This window comes from Atta cephalotes, assembly GCF_000143395.1.
Source record: "Atta cephalotes unplaced genomic scaffold scaffold00007, whole genome shotgun sequence".
In the NCBI taxonomy this organism is placed as follows: domain Eukaryota; kingdom Metazoa; phylum Arthropoda; class Insecta; order Hymenoptera; family Formicidae; genus Atta; species Atta cephalotes.
Window position 1 is genome coordinate 2,973,102 of NW_012130071.1, and position 18,830 is coordinate 2,991,931.

General features: G+C 30.7%; 1 protein-coding gene across 1 annotated transcript in view; it reads left to right on the forward strand.

Moving 5' to 3' along the window:
* The window catches only part of LOC105626985 (cadherin-87A-like), a 65,602-nt gene that overhangs the window by 24,020 nt on the left and 22,752 nt on the right, over positions 1–18,830 (forward strand). Inside the window, exon 3 of the mRNA XM_012208269.1 lies at positions 12,998–13,255. Coding sequence (XP_012063659.1) covers positions 12,998–13,255 — 258 coding nt within the window. The remainder of the gene's footprint in view (positions 1–12,997; positions 13,256–18,830) is intronic.

Below are 18,830 nucleotides of genomic sequence, written 5' to 3' on the forward strand. Positions count from 1 at the left end.
TATTTTAAGATCATCTTAAGTAATTTCTTAAGATGCTAATACAGCTCTCTAATTGGTTTATGCGGTTAAACCTTAGTCCGGATCTACAATAGATGTTTTAAACCTTAAGTCATAAGAAATTGACCAATTACAATCAAATATTCTTCTCTTCGATTGTAATTGGTCAATTTCTTATGACTTAAAATTTATTAAAAAGTAATCACTGATCTTGTATCTTCTCTATGTACTGGCTGTTTTTTTAAAGTTGTACAACTTATATAATTATATCATTATGTGTTATATACTTATATCACATAAATAAAAAAATTAAAAATTTAATTTACTTAATCTATATTGTAGTTATTTAATCTCATTTTAAGAAAAATTAGGACATTTTGATCTAAAAAATAATTTTTTTCAAAATTAACTTTTTTTTTAACTTAAGTTAATTCAATATTGATTCAACTTACATTAAGTTAATTTTTTATTCCTTCAATTTTTAACTTAACTTTATTAATTTTGTAAAGCCATTAACTTTAACTTTATTCAGTTAAAACAAAACATTAACTTACTCAATCCTAATTAATTGTAAAAGAGAGACTAACGTTATAATAGAATTTCGTTAGAGTTCATGATATTCCATTTGTACACCTTTTTATATTAACTATTGTTTAACGTTAAGCTTCTGGATTCGACATCTTTCTGTATTATTTCTACAAAATATAATTAAACGTAATTCTATACAATTTTTTCGATACTATATGGATAGTCGAGACTAAATAGAGGAGATTCAAAAATACTTGCAACGATAACATGCATCTGTAATGAAAAACAAGAACGTAGATCCGATTACGTTTCATCGATTATGTCTCGTTGCTGTAGATGCGAAAGTACCGCTCGCAGATATCGCCATCGGTCCAGATCAATTTATACACGGAGGAATTGCAGGAGACTAATACCACTAATGCCGAATAATCGACGAGCGACGTATTACAACGATAAGCGGGTCATTCTCGTCATTCTCGTCAGCTTGCGTCATGGACATTGGATGTTGAGTACCGAGTATGCCTCAACACAATCTCTCTTATTTGCATATGGATCATCGATATATTTTTATAAAAGGAATATGTATAGCGCGAATAATATATTATTTATTGGCAGTTGAAGCATACAGAAAAGCAAATGTGTGCAGATATTTTATGAAAATGATTTTATTGATATAATATATAAATAGACGTACATTGCTATGTTAGTATCGATGTTATTTTGACCTCTTTCTTTATGAACACACATATTAAAAAAAAAAGAAATAATATATACAAGAAAAATTATTTTATAAAATGATTTCATAAATATAAGTAACAATAGACGCACAAAATTATATAAAAATAATTTATCTAACAAAAGAATTCTTATTTTATTTAGCTCTCAATGTTTAAAATAAAATAAAAATATAATTAGCCCTCCTTTAGTTGGTAAGGTTGGGATAAAAATAATCCCACGATTCATTGACTAGTCAAAGCGTTTTTTATTTAATTTAAAGTATAAATTTATAAAGTATAAAATTGTTTTTATCTATAAATAAACAGAGGATGAAGTTTTATGTTATTATTTTATTTTTCCCACTCATTTTGTAATTAGATGAAAAATGAGTACAGACTCAAATCGACCTCACCTTACTGGATGCGTTCTAAAAAAGTTCACCTTACCAACGGAGAGTTAAAGGCAACTTTAAGCAGCACGCCGCAGTTGACATTAGCATATCTATATTTTATATATGTGAATAGAAGATTCTTGTTAATTATATTCATCCTTTTTTTCTTTTCTTAGATAGGAACGTTTCGGCCTTATTTTAGGTTATCTTCAACTTATTAACATTGTTATTAAAATCATGTATTCTTGATGGAATCAAAAGTGATTGCACAATTCATATATTCCTTCTCGAAAATAATTTATGTTATCAAATTCTTGCATTGTTATCATTGATTGTATTAGATTTCTTTCTTTTACATACACACATATATCTTTTAAACACACATTTACGTACAAAAAAAAGGAAGCATATACAAGAAATATATATTTTCGATATTTTTACAATAAAGCTCTTTTTATAAAATGAACAATCCCGCTGTTGGTACAAAAAAGAACAACGTGTGACTGCATCTTATATCTTCGAAACTCGTGGATACGAAGCGCGCTTGTCCTTCCCCTTTTTTTCGCAACAAATAATAAGATCGCGTATCAGCCGACCGCGTAGTAATTCATCGGGCGTGACGGTGAACCATACTTTTTTCTTTTTTCCTGGAAGCTTTTTTCCTCGCTTCCAGATAAGCCAGAGCGAAGACCACCGGGCGTTTGTCATGTCGCACGCAAACCGTACGAAATACCGTCGAGTTATTCGATTTTCGTCGGTCATTTAGTCGCGTGGCTGCATCCTGCATTCGTGAATTTCGCGACGCCCGCGATGTCCGTTCGTGCGCAATTTCGCTGAAGCGCGCAGCAAACAATGCACGTGAATTATAGTTTTAATATCGCAAATGAAAGACGATTGTGAATATGTGAGCGAAACGTGCGGAACGATGCGTGGAACAACCGTCAAAGTATTTATTTTTCAATTGATGCAGATATACAGGGCATTCCGGAAATTATAGTATCAGGGAAGGAGGTGATTCCTCGTATAAAAATAAGTTGAAAATATGAATAAAAATTTTTTTTGTATAGAGAATTCTGTTTTCGAGAAGATTGAGTTTAAATATTATCTTAAGAGATAATATCATATGAGCGTCCAAAAAAAAGTGAAAAATTTTAATACATTATTATCATCGATTATAATTCGCGCCTTTAAAGATATATCACAGGTATAGAAATATCCTGCAAAGAAAATTAAATTTGTAAATGTGTTTAATACTTACACTTCAAATATACATATGAAAGTTACATGTGAATAAGACTATATTTTTATTTAATAACATATTTTTGTCGTTTATTTATTTTATGTGTTATTTAATTAAAATTTTAAAAATGATTAAAAATCTAAATTTTTTTTATAAATTCTTCAAATATTCAAAATAATTCATGCAAAGTTTCGTTGCGATTAATTATAAAGATATAAAACAAATAAATATTTTGTTTATTTACTGGCCAATGTAACTCTATAAATAATCTTGAACACATGATGTACTTACATTAAAAAATTGAGACTTTTGTCCTTTATTTTATAATACATGTTAATTAGAGCATAGAAAAAAATACTACGTACTGTTTATTAAAATAACTTACGATGATAGTAAACCAAATTTATCGTATTATTTTTAGATGTGATTTAGAATAATCTGTAAATTTTATAATTTTGTTATCATTTTGGAAATATATATAAAACATCCTTAATTGTTCGAGTAAGAACTTGTCCGCGATATGAAAGGTGACATTTTTAACAATTTTTTAATTAATAAATGAACATTATTAAAAATTATTACATTGTATATATTTTTTTAACTACATATATCAAACTCAGATATAGAAATAACAATAAATCAAAGGATAAATCGCTGACCAAAATTACATACACCAATGCCTATTAATATCTTAATAATGCCCATAACGTTCACCCATAATGTTCTACAATGTCCAGTAATGCTTAACATCATACGGCTTATTATAATACACAATTCTCTTAAATAATTCCGAATAATGCCTCAAATTACATCGCAATGCTTTCAGCATTTTACCCCTTGCAGTAAACAGTTTGAGAAAAATTTGTGATTGAACGAATTAAAAAATTCTGATTATATCAATCAAAATTCTGATTATATCAATTAGAATTATAATAGATTCAATCAGGAAATTTTGATTTGTTCCATTTTCAATTAGAATTTCAATTAATGCAACTGAATTCTTTTTCCAGTGAGATGAACCAAGCAGATTGTGGCTAAATCAAGTATAAAGCATATAACAAATATTCAAGTTCGATTAGTTTGAAAGGAGTTCTATATGAAAAAATTCTATTCTATATTTTTTATTTACTTTTACACTAATTTACAGGAATTATCTCCTTTCCAATTGTACCGTGATTTTTAGAACACCTTATATATGTACATGATGGAGTGATTAAATCTCACGTTTTCGAAGAGATTATTCATTCCATGGGACAAATTGCTGCAGTAGGATGCTCCAAGAATACGATATAATTAATTAGGGTCCTATTGAACGTAATTCGTCGTTTCTGCGCATCCGTAGTGTAAAACTACGATTGCAAAAGTTCTATCTTTTATTCGTACTCGTTTTTTTTCTGTTTTTTTTTCTTCCAACGAAAATGTATGTTTGCTCGTCTATCTTTTGCCAAAGCTTCGGAAGTTGCTCAAAGCACGCGAAGATACGGAAGATGGCAAACGAAATGGAAACAGGCAACTTTGCCGGCGTCCAGTCATTTCAATTATCCGCTTCTCTTTCCACGCCCGAATCTTGTCGGTGCGATTACTTTCTACAGCGTGAGCCATTGTATCAATCAAATCATTCTCTTAATACATCACTGCAGTACTACTTGATATGTATTGTTAAATTCATATTGTCAAATTGTACCTAATTTGAGTTATTTTTACACGGAAAGAACAATTTGACTAAAGTATTCAAAAAGAGTACAGAAAATAGGGATAATTTTGTGGTACAAAACCAATCGTCATGAAACTTGATAAGATGTAATATGAGGTAAAATATGAAGAAAACTAAAATCGAATGATTAAATAAATGGATTTTAGTCAAAAACTATAAAATGGATCTGGTCTAGATCATGGGACGACAGTGCCGTTTGTTATTTATACAATTTTATTTTGGCGATTGAATAACGTTGTTGCAAGTATTATTTGTCCTTGTTTAACATTGATGAACACAAGAATGACATGATTCCATGAGTGTCAAGTGAAACGTATTTTAAGTCGGGTATTTGCTGAAGTAATATAATAAGATTTCGGCTGACACACAACCTACTTAATATAGAAACAAAAAATATAAACCGCGCGGTGTCTCGTGATCCGAACGTAGTTCTATTTATTATAGTTTCTCGTTATCGGTTTTTTATTGTATCATAAAGTTTTTTTTTTCGGAACTTTTCATAGATTGATCACTTCACTCGTTTTTTACTGAAGTTTTCAGTAGTTTCCTCAATGTCTTTATGTTTATTAATGTATAAAATCCATCATGTTCAATTGTATTTAGAATACGTTCCATTTGACACTCATGGAATCATGTCATTCTTATGTTCATCAAATGTTAAACAAGAACAAATAATGCTTGCAACAACGTTATTCAATCGCCAAAATGAAATTGTATAAGTGACAAACGTGCATTCCATTTTCTAGTTTTTGATCAGGATCCATTCATTTAGCTATTTGATTTTGATTTCTTCATATTTTATTTCATATTACGTCTGTATCAAGTTTGACAATTGGTTTTGTACCACAAAATTTTTCCAATTTTCTATACTCTTTTAGCTTTAGCTAAGTGCAGAAAATAATTTTGCTGGATTATTAAAATAATTACATAAGAATTTCAAAGCATAATAAGAAGCATAATAAGAAGAAATGATGCAAAAAGTTTTGATATTCTAATAATCAGTTTGAGTGTCTTACATAATGATTAGCCCTATGATGGCCCAATAAGATTATTTTTAGATCTGTAGCTGGTTAAATTTTTAGATACTCCAAAAAAATTATTTTTTCGATATAATTATTTTTATTTTCTTTTTGCGAAATCAGAATAATATCCTTTTTAAGAATGATAGATTCAATAATCTAAAGAATGCACGCACATTGAAAAGCAAGTTATTAAATCTTAATACATATTTATTTGAATACTACTAGATAAATATTTACTTAATAAAAATGACAGTTAAATTAATGATGCTTGTACTAAATGAATACATTTATATTTAGTAAATATTTACTTAACACTATTCAAATAAATATTTGAATATTTTTTAAAATTTATTTTTTTTTCAGTGAAATTTTATAAAATCACTTTAAAAATACATTATTAAAAACTTTTTGTATTATTAATTTCATACAATTATCAGCGGAAATCAGAATCCGGCGTAGCAAATCAAATGCAGCAACCCAGTTGTTCGTGACACATTTACCGCGCAAGTGTCGATAGTTTAAACGACGAAATGAATCGTGTCGTAGCGTGCGATTGTCGACACCGTCCAGGATGGGTTGAGGAAACATTTTTCGAAAATTCTGACAGCAGAAAGAAACGCTTCTAATTTTAACATCCCAGCCGTGCATCGTGTGATAATAAACGCTGTCGTTCTTTACATTCGGTCAACAGCCTCGCAGCTGGAAATCTTCCCGCCCAATGCAACTTAGACTACGCGGGGGATGAAATCCGTAGTTTCATTCCAGGGAACGCATCCCTTGCCACAACCCGCTTATCCGCGCTTGACCCACCGCCGATGTCACCGGTTAGCCGTGTTATTTCGAACGTCGCATTTCGCTGTCCGCATTTACGAAAAAGGTCCAGTGCGGTTGCCAAGGGTTTACGATAAGGTGTTTTGCGAGATCCTCCGAAATGAAAGAAACGACTTTTTTCTTTTCGTGAAAACTTCGCCCGCAATTTCAGTTTGCCCAGTCTGAATTCGGATTCGCCGTAAAAATCGAGAGGTTTAATTTCATGTCTTTCGTAAAATTTAAAGATAAATTTTATCAGAACCACAAAGATGAAAGGAATGACTATTTTTTTTCTTTTTGTGAAAACTTCTATTGCAATTTCAGATTTCTCCGTAGCCTTCGTCCAAATTCAGATTTGGCGTAAAAATCGAGAGGTTTAATTTCTTGTCTTTCATAAAATTTAAGGTCAAGATGGATCTTACTAGAAGCACAAAGATGTCCCGATTTTACTTTGGAAAGTAAAGCTAAATTTGGAAAATATAATTCGATCTCTTCTGAAAAAAGGATATTAAACTCTTGGAATATGTGTACTCTTGGATGTTTTAACGAATCTATTAACAGGTATAGTTTTTATTGTTGCACCGAGATGAGACATCTGACATAACTTTATTTAGAAGCGATTATATAATTTATGAAACGGTCGAGAAGTTCGCTTAAAAAATGATATGACAGAAACGGAGCATCGTAATTTCGTCCTCTAAGTAAATCTGATTTTATTTCCCGTTTATTTTTACTTGTTCTTTATTAAACATTGAATCGCAATGCATTGTTATTCTGTAGATATCACATCTAATTTTGTTAGAAGAATTTGAATGTGTCAGTTATTATTACTCTTATTCCTTTCGCAAACGAATGTCGAATTATTGTTCCATCTCCAGTGAAATACTTTGGTTGAGCTCGGAATTCATGCAGAGGAAGCGGTGCAGTTAGTTAGAAAGTTGAAATTACGGCGAGTAAATGTTACGTGAGTGTGCATATGTACCCCACACGTTACGCACTATGCGTCGAGTTTCCGCAAAATTGATACGATTGCAAACAGAATAAATCAATGTGTTTCATCTTTTCTCTATCATTTTTTATTCCATGTCGTTTCATTGACAATTTCGCGAGCATTATCGACATTACATTTTGAATTTTAAATAATACACACACACACACACACACACACACACACACACACACACACACACACACACACACACATACACACACATATATATATATATATATATATACATACTCGTTAAATTAATATTCACAATCACAAATCATATTCAATTCGAATTATTTGTAACCATTTTTTTAGACTATCACTGCTATCAATATATTAATTTAACTAAAACAATAAAATTAAATAAGTTATTCCAGAAAGAAATCTAAATTTTACTGAAATGTACTTTATTATTTACTAAAACTATACGTTAATATGGATGTTGTTTTCTTTGAAATTAATCTCAAAAATATAGTTACTGATTTACATTTTAGGGGAAACTGGGCACCATGGATCACGGAGTACATCATCGATTGTTTAACATAATCTAGAATGTTTAAATTAATATTATTGGTACAATACGATTATTACTTAGTTGTTCATACTTTTTATCTAGGTTATTAAATTCCATTGTATCGAAAAGTATCGATCATTAATGGTTTTTGTGGTGCAATAGTAATTTTTTAACATATAATAATATTTTAATAATAAAAATGTTTTAATATTGTTTTTGTTGTAAAAGATACATGTATGAAAATAAGATGCAAGTTTCTGCGCATCTTTTCTCAACTTACTATGTTACAAATAGTAATCTAATTTATTTTTTATAGTTTTCTATTAAATGTGTAATTAAATGTATAATTGGAGTACTATAGATCATTAAATATTCATAATGAAACGGGACAACACAGAAAATATATGTATAATACTAAAAGTTTATACTTCTAAGCAATTAATTTTATTTTATCGTAAATTTTTTATCTTATATTAATATATATTAAATAAATTATATTAATTATGTAAATATTAATTTATCTTATAAAATTGATCTTATATAAATATTTCTCATTTGTGTTCTTATAACTTTCTATTTTATTATTTAATAATTATTAGTTGTAATTATATTTTATTGTATTAGTGATTATGCTAAGAATGTGTAAGTTAATTGAAAATAATTTTCAATTTTCGTCACCGTTATTTCTTGCATAATCTTACTATTCTGTAGGTGATACCCTGAGTATGAGGGTCATCATGGATCATTTCTTAAAAAATATGTTTTCATTTTTTTCTTAAAAACTAATAAATATTTACTAAATTAAATTTTAAAATATTACTATACTTATTAAATTACTATACTTATATTAATATACTTATATTAATATACTTATTAATATACTATTAAATTTTAAAATATGCATTATGCTTTAATTATTTAAAAAAAATGATACGAAAATTTTTATATTTAAATACTACAAGAATTTGAATTTTTGTGATCTCATAGCCCTGATCTCTATATAGAAATTAAAAATAACAAAATGACAAATGTTATTTTTAACTCAAGGAATTGAGTTACTATTGTTCCTTTGATGTCTATTAGTGAATTTTATCTACACTGTTAAATTTATAACATCAAATTGTATTCAATTTGAGTTATTTTTAATCATTTTTTTTTTTAAATCGTCAACTATTCTTATTCAATATGTCCTTAATTTAACTAAAACAATGGAGTTAAACAATTTAACTCAGGAACATGTAGTAAATTTGATTGAAATTTAATCTATTATTTACCAAATGCGTAATATATATATATTAATAATAATATATATATATGTTAATATATATATATATATATATTAGATATATAATATATATATTAGATATATGTTGTTGCTTTAAAGCTAATCATAAAAATATTGCGTTATATTATGATACACATGAATAATATGGAAGTTAAAAATGATAAAATGTTATTTACAACTCAAGGGATTTGTTTATTATTGTTCCTTTGGTATCTAACAGTGTATTCTGTCTATGCGATTATTCCGCGTATGTCATTATCCGCTCGCTGGAAATTTTCAACGTTTGACGTTGTAATTACTGGAAACACGGCGAGTATGATAATGCCGATGCTACGTTACAGTATATTATCAAACGCATTATAACTCGCGTTACGACTCATACGCCGTTGTTAATCACTCCGCCACATTATTGCAGATATTTATGATGTTTATTCAACGTGCAGCTTCTCATAATTAAGTAATGACACTATTTCCGCCTGATTGTGTTGTAAGTCTCTTTGACCGATCTGTAATCGATCTTTTCGCGTCCAATTTCGTGAATTTTTTTTATAATTATACGTAATGTGTTTTTATATATATTTATAATACACGTATATTTTTCTGTATAGATAAATTTTAATATATATTTTAATATATATTTAATATATTTAATATATTTAATATTAGGTGTAGTAAAAAGAAATCCATTATTTTTGCATGAAATTGAATGGAAAAAAATATGGATTTCTTTTTACTACACCTAATATATTTAATATATTTAATATATATTTTACATACGTGTGTATTTTGATACTTCAAATGTTTTTTCATTCTTGCGTAAACATAAAATTATGAATACGAATCAGATCGCCTAAAGTGATATTTCATAATAAATATAAAACATAAATACAGTTTATACAGCAAATTATCTAGCTGCAAATGATTTTCTTTTGTAATTTTAAGTAAAAGATTCTTCGTTTATTTAAATTTTCGTAACGACCAAGAACACGGTCGATTTCGACAAGAGAATTCGTATCTGCATTTGCACTGTAATATATTAGAAGTAAATTTAACTTCGCCATTATTGTTCTCCATTGCTATGACGCCTTTGGGAGACTATCTACCGCGTAAATATGTATATATTCTAATGCATGCGCAATTGGGTACACGTACACACTTGACAAGAACTTTGAGTACCATCTTTCCACCCTCGACCTCGTTAGTTGCTACTAAACCTTCAGTGCTACCCACTTTTCCGTCTTTTTCAAACTTCCATGCAAGCGATATCTACTCTTGCGACACTTCGCAGCCTTTGTAAGTATTTCTTTTTTTTTTCTCGCTGAACTCTTCAAGCGTTTCGATATTTTCAGCAAAATTGCTATATTTCTTGATTTTACATTATTTTCATTGTCCGTTTAAAACATAAGATTATAATAAAAATAGTTTGTTTCTTTAATTATATTCATTTATCAGAATTAATTAGAAAAAAAATTTACCTTTCTATTATTTTACGAAGAAACACCTCGTATTTTCAAAGCTGCCTTTCTTCTTACCATTTTTCGACAAACTTTGCAGAGATCTGAAACTGTCTACGAAACTTTTAAAAAGTCGTTTAAAGATACAGACTTGGAACTGTTTTTTCAATATTAGGACTTGACTCGTTCGCCTCTTCTCAAATAAAAGTCTCGGTACTCGACTGTATATTCGTGAACTTGGGAATATTCCAACATAATAACGAATTTATCCATCGAGGAACAAACGCTCGGCACGTTTCTATGTAATAATATAACGATACACATAATGTAAAATGCATTCATCAAACATGGTCGAATTTCTTGTAACAACAAAGAGGAAGAAACGCACGTCTCGAAATCCAGGAGAGGCGGATTTGTTCCTTTCTTCCTATACAGAGGAGTTTCCATCGCACAAATCCACCAATAAAGCCGGGCGTTTACCACACTTGCTGCGACAACTCCGATTTTCCTTCGCGTCGAGAGAAGAAAACTCCTCGAGATGGTCCAAGGATGGACTTACGAAGACTTTCGCAAATGATCGATCTCGTAAAACGGTGACGTTCTCCCTCACATATGAATCGAGGCACGTTCGAGACCCGTGTGCCTTCCTAGGCTTCACAAGGGATACAGTAAAATTCCAGTCGCGAGAAAGAAGCTCCTGATCTCAGCGCACGTTTGAGATCGCACGTGTCCTGACACACGCGCGAGGGTGCGATGTCAAAGGTACCTACTAGATACAAAATACATGTCGTATTAAGATCTGAATGATTGCAAAGGATATTTAACACTTTGCCTGTTCGCTTTTAAACGAATTTCTGTAAGGAAATCTCTGTCACTCAAAGATACAACGACTTTACTTACAGTCACAAATTATTTTATGAAGTATTTATAAAGATATTGATAGAAAACAATAAAAAATTATTTATGTAATATAATAATTTATTGAAAATTAATTATCTAAAATTATAAATTATATTATTAATTTGAAATTGAAGTGTTCATCGTTTTTCTTTTCTAGATAGATACAAAAACAGTTTAATATTGAATAGGATTTTTATGATTCTGAACCATTTTTATTATTCTATTAATATAAAAAAAGTTGCTATATTATGAAACACATTTAATTATTTATTTGAAAAATATAACGTCTTTTCTATTTTTATTTTTATTGTTAAATTTATTTTTATTTTTATTGTTTAAATGAAAATAAAATACTAATTGCAGAGAAGAAATTGGCAAAACAAATTTTATTTTAAAAAAATACAGTAGAAAATAAAAATAAAAAAATTAATAAATCTAAGCTAGTTAGAGATTTCAACTTCTTTTCTTATTTAACTTATTTTTCTTTTGATTTTATAAGAGTTGTTTTGCACACTAAAATATTCAATTCGTAATTGAAGGAAACTAAGGAATTCAAGAATATTTACCTAATTTTTTTTTACATTAATGATATAAATAACTATTTTTGCATATCAATTACTCAATTGTGATTTCGTAGGACATATCATTTGCTTTCTACTTACACACAAGTTAAACTGAGTCTGAAATGAGCTGAGTATTTCATACTCAGATTAATGACGTCATTATTTCCTTACTTTGATAAAAAGTTATCACATGACAACACGAGTTCATAACCTCACTAAAATGAGTTTATGAGACTCACTAAAACACACGGTCTCGATCTTGTGCAAATTATAAGCAAAAACTCAGTTAAATCTCACTTATTAGAGTAAGGAACAAGCATTCAACTGAATTATGACGTCACGAGTGAGAATTATCTGAAAATTTGTATAAAGCAATTATTATAGAGCAATATATTATTGTCTTTTGCAGTTTTTCTTGCGACAGGAAATTTTTTTTTAATTGACCTTAGCAATCGATAATGTATGAATTTATATACGCTCTCGATTTCTCTTGAATTTGATCTTTCCAAGGCGCATGATTGAAATTAGTATGGCAAGTGTTAGAGTTTATGCGAAAATTGAATTTAATCCATAATTTGTAAGACCCACTTTAAGTACAATTTTATCCTCGAATTATAAAATTAGTTCGCTCTCTTGCTTTGAATATTTAATTTAAACGCATAAATTGAACGACGCTTTTTCACGCTTAAGGACAAAAATATTAACGATCTTAAACTTACTATTAGAACTAAGAACATTCAGCCTTCTTATAAGTTAAATCTAAACCCTCTTTATATAAAGTTTACAGTATAATATTAATAAGTCCCAAAGTCAAAGCTTTGAGCTCGATTTTGCAACATTTTACGAGCGTCCAACGGTTTCTCTTTTCCAGGAGAACGATACAATACGTTTTCGCGTGACTCTGGAGGACGAGGTACCCGCGGGACAGCAGCCGAACATCGTCGGTGTGGACGCTTATGTGATTGTACTGGATGAAAACGATAATCCGCCGCACTTCCTGGGTGTGCCATATGAGGCAGTCGCCGAGGAGGACACCCCGGTCGGCTCCACCATACTTCCGGGCATCAGGGTCGTGGACCCTGACCTGCTGGGCGATATTATAGATCTAACGTGCGTCCCGCAGCCACAGGTGAGTCATTAATACGCGTTAGCGCGCGCGGTAATGTCCCGTGAAAGATATTTTTATCTGGTCTCTCTCGACGATCGAATTTCTTGCCGCCTTTTCCCACGTGGGATTTTCTCCTGTGGAGGAAAATTTCAACCGACGAGTCGTGCCCTTCTGATCCACCGTCTTGGAAAATCCGTCGTTGATAGAATTACGTAGAGAACAACATGCTTTCTTTCTATCTCCTTATCTCTCTTGACTTAATATCTTTACGAAGCACAAAAAATGCGAGATCTTTTCTTACTTTTCTTCTTCCGAATTGGTGATCGAGTAAAGGCATAATGCGGTCTGACAAGTCCCACATGGATTCACGCAATAATTTTCTTATTAATATTGCTGTATGCTGTGTATGTTAAAGTGACTAACCGTCCCAAATTAGAAGGGACAGTTTTAAATTTTAACTCTTCATACCACTTTACAACGCATTCTAAATTTCATCTCAAAATAAGGATATATAATTATAAATTGTCCCTTTTTTAAGTGTAAAAATAATAAGTGTGAAATATATTATTTTCAACTAACATGATTTTTTAAATTTAAAAACCCAGATGTTGAATGTATTTATAAAATATTATACAATCAATGGAAATGTACAATTTTAAAAAATAATATGCGATTTCATAACTTGATTTAATTTTTGTTGTACTTTCATGTTACATTAAGTGTCATTAGTTATTTACAAATATAATAATATAGGTAATATTATTTATGTGTTTCATTAACAATTATAAAAAAAATATTTACTTGTTAAAAATTTCCTTTCTTATAAAGGAGTTGATTACCTTAGTGTATGTTGTTTTCTATTTTAATATTGAGAAAGATTTCACATTGAAAATGAACGAATCAGTAGATTCTGATCAGAATTCTAATCCTTATAATCTGATAATTGAACATCTGATTATTTCGATTAGAATTTTAATTGATATGGTTAGAACCTACTACCCATTTTCAACTAGAAATTTTTCTCAGTAAAGAGTGAAGTCCACAAACCCTGAGCTGCAGTTTATTTCATAACTTCACATAGGTACTATAAATTTTTTTGTGTTTATTTGAACATTCTACCTTTCTATCGATTTTCGGCATCGATTAAATTATTTATTCTGTCACAAAATATATATATATATAGACAGTATCTGGAAAAAGACGGTATGAAAAAAAGAGATTAGGAGAATGAAAAAAGATATGAAAAAAAGATCTCTTCTAAATTCATTTTTGCTATCGCGTCTGACAGTCACACGAAAGAAAACGGATAATAAACAGACTATAAGAGAGATTTGTTTTCCGCTCAAAGGATTTATTAAGAATCGTCGTCGGTCGTAGTTTCGGTCTCCTTTACGATGCGACGCGAACTGCAGCATCAAGACCAGGCTGCAACAGCCGCTATCGTTGAGATACAGTTGGTTGCACGGCGGATAAAAGATGTACAAGTGCCGGTGTTTCACGTAAATGAAGAGAGCTCGGATGAAGTGTTCCTCTTGCCTGCGAGACGAAGCGAGACGAAGAGAGAGACGAGGTGGAATATCGGCGCTGAGACGCTTTGTAATTCGCAGTTTTCCATTAAGTTATCCACTCCCGTATCCTGTAATAAACTCAGAGGGAGAGCGAAAGGGAATGAGGGAATGCGCCGGACTCGCCTCGCCTCGCTTCGCCTCGTCTCACAACGTCGAGCAGCGCGCCCGAGGGAGCTGAGGACTCGTCGACGACGGAGGCGTATGGCAGCCAGTTCTCGTAGTCGGACTTTCGCAATCATCGTTGTGGAGCCCGACGTTAACCCCTGCGGAAAACGCGTGGCCTATTTTGCACGAGCGAGCGTGTAGTGCTCGTATAGCAATGCGCGTTCGCAAATTTAATAATCGTTCCGATGCGTAAGCGGAAATTTTGTTACTGCCGCGTAGAATTTGAATTTCAGTTTCTTCGCCAACTTAACCGGCGCGACGATATAATTGAATTTATTTTCAGTATGTGCAAACGAGATACTTGTCCCACTAATGATTAGAAATGCAAACATGCGTTTAAGTTAATCAATTTATTACAGAGGAAAAGAGGAACATTATAAAAAATTCAATTGTTGTAATTAAATTTTAATAGATAACCATTTTTTATAACTATTAATGAAATATATGAACAATATTATATTATTATGTGTACAAATAATTAATAACATTTAATGCATATCATATGAGATCACATTTTATTTTTTTTTTAATTCGACTTTTCTGCTGAATATATTTTATGAATAATATCTGAGTTTTGGAATAGAAAATTCTGCACACGTTAGCTAAAAATTATATTTTATACTTATTATTTCACTTATTTTATTTCACACTTATTATTTTCACACTTAAAAAAAGGATTCATAATTATATCCTTAATTTGAGATAAAATTTGGGACGCGTCATAAAGTAAGACAAAAAGTTAAAATTTAAAATTGTCCTTCCTGATTTAAGACGGTTGGTCTTCTTGATTTAACTTCATCTTTCCATTTTGGAATACATTTATCATGTTATCTTCCCTTTTCTTTCACCTTTATATTTGATTATTATTTAACTTTTTGTATTTGCCATAATTCAAATATGAAACATAATAACATTAAATCAATTAATCCTACTACATTTATATAAAAACAATGAAAGCCACATCTAATATGTTCTAAAAACATTCTGTTTGAAGAATGCAAGTAAATTTCTGGCGATAGAAGAAGGTTCAAAGTTTTTTACATGAGAAAAAATATTTGTTAAAACAACTAAAAACTTCATTGATTTAGCAAATCTACAGCCGTAATACAGACAGTTTTCTATAAAAGTAATAAAGTTGTAGAAGTAGAATAAAATTAGCGATTATAGATTAATTATATTTGTTATAATGTGATAACAATAAATTATTAAACAGCAAATTAATACAACAAAAATAACTTTCTATGAAAATCATTATATAGATCAAAATTTTTAATAAAACTATGCTATAACTGATGACGTATATTCTGTTATTGCATTAAAAAAAACTTGTTATACTAGCAATTTTCATAACAAAGAATTAACTTAGGTAACATACTGACAATTGCTTACAAACATAATTTCTTTGTTAAACTATCAAATCATTTTATAAATGTTCAACGCAGTAAGCTTTAACTTTACTGAATCATCCTATCTATTTTTTCCATGTACTTATAATTTAGAACCTCGTAATAATAATTGTACAGATTCATAATAATAATTACGCAGATTAGTAACGTTTTCAATCATTTAAAATTTTTGCTTCGAACCCAAACTCATTATTGTCCTCTCAAAAAGGATTTCTAGTAACGAGGCAAAAAATATTCTTGATGTGCAATTTTATCATAATCCTATACAGTATAAAAATAAAAGGTAAAACTGCAAAAAAGGGGACCATTTGCCGATGATCTTAATCTTGACATATGTTATCAAAGTCATCACCCTGAATAATCTCCAACAAGTTTTAGCCGTCGCTCGCTATCCGTTAAAAAGTAATTAACAAAAAAATTTCTTAAATAATGTCTCATTTCTGCTATAACGAAAGTTGTACCTCTAGAATCTCATTCTGTGTTGAAAAGTGTACGTGTGGATCCAATGGTGGAGTGAATCATTTCACGTTAAAAAAAACCTAACCCTAACTCAACCTATTTTTTGGTGTGAAGTGGCCCTCATTTTGTGGAAGGTTATAAATCTATGTCGTTTCGCGTTAAAAAATCTAACCCTAATCCAATTCATTTTTTACTTTCGCGTAGAAAGTTGTACATTCACGAAGCAAAGTTCTACTAGTTTATAACCTTCCACGCGAAATGAGGGCCATCTCTCAATCAAAAAATGGATGAATTAGGTTAGAGTTTAATTTTTTTAACGTGAAACAATCCCACCTCCCTCTCTGTTTGAGGGGCGTACGACTTCCACGCGAAGCGATTTTCAAAATCGTGAGTGACCTCCAACAAGACTTCAAAAGTTTCTTCATGTGGAAGTGCTTTCCTCCAAGCAGGGGGGGGGGGGGGGAAGGTGGAATGAAAATTGTTTTAGGTGAAAAGTCATTACGTAAGCAAGGAAAGGTGCAGTTTCTAATATTATATAGCAGAAATAAAATGTTATTTTTTCAAACTTTTTTTGTTAATAACTTTTTAACAAATAACGCGAGGGGTAAAACTTATTGGAGGTTACTCAAGGTGATGGTCTTGACAACATATGTCAAGGTCAAAATCGTCGGCGGATATTCCCCTTTTCTACAATTTTACCAAAAAATATTATTAAATTTAGATAAATATTTAGATAAATATTTCGTATTGTTCTCCATTGAATTAAGATTGATTCATATGATCTTGAAACAGAAATAACATAAATAAATTTAATTTTATATATTCTTACGTTTAGATTTTAAATCTTTACCTAAGGCGTTTGCAGTTATCGCCATGTCGTGATCCATTGCTAATGCTTTTAGCAATTTTGCGACACGACGATAACCCGCAACCCTTTGGCACTTTTGAAGAAATACCCGTAAAAGCCTCAAAAGTATAAATCTTTATCCGATATTATAATCATATAATGTTGGCGCTATATGTAATATTTGGTGCGAAACTGATGTGCTTGATCATTTTTATTCTAGATTAAAAATTTTTTCATTTAAGAATAATAACATATTCTCCTTTCAACAATAAATATGATTGTCTCTATATCGATCCTATTCTATGGTAAATTAAAGAGTAATAGCATTGGATTCAGAAATTTTTCTGTGAAAGTCAAGAATTAAGCAGAAGACATGTTGTCTTTAGAATAAAGCTACATTACATTTTAATCTGTCGATTTGAAACGGAAAGGAAGTATCGTTAGCAACCTATCTTACACATACCTAAATCTGAATGCAATCTTTTTTTATATTTTTATTTAGTACAAACTCAATTCAGATAAAGCGTCCGATAGTATAGTCTTGTAATAAGGTTTTTGTTTTATCGCACTTCGCACAAATCTATAAAATTTAAGTCACGTACGTGAATCGTATTTACGGAAAGTTGTAACATGTTACCGTGGAAAATTGCTGTTGAAAACCACTTTCTGCTTAGGCTCCCATTATACGTGTAATCGGTAATGCGATACGCGTCGTTTATTTTACAAAGTGGCACGAAGAAACACCCCGAAAATTCGGTCGACGAGAAAAACAGTGCAACGTATCGCTTTCGCATAGACGTTTTTTTCGCGAGGAAAAAAAAGAGAGATTCAATTCGTATATCATCTCACCGTTAAAATTATCTGGCCTGCAGCCTCCTGGTTTCATCCTCTTTCTCTCTTCGCACCGGCTCTCTATCTTGCATCTCTCCCTCCCAGAAAAGACGCGCGCGGCCGAATATTAGTACGTACAACGCACCACCCCCTTTGTCATATCCGCTCGATAAATTCCCGGTTGGAGCCGTTAGGCGCGACCAATAAAACCATAAAACCTTTTAACTAATGGCCTGGCTTTACGGCGACAAACTTTAATGCCTCCCCCGTTTTTCGTTATATGCGTGCATCGCGATGCCGCTGGCCGAATGGTGCGATTG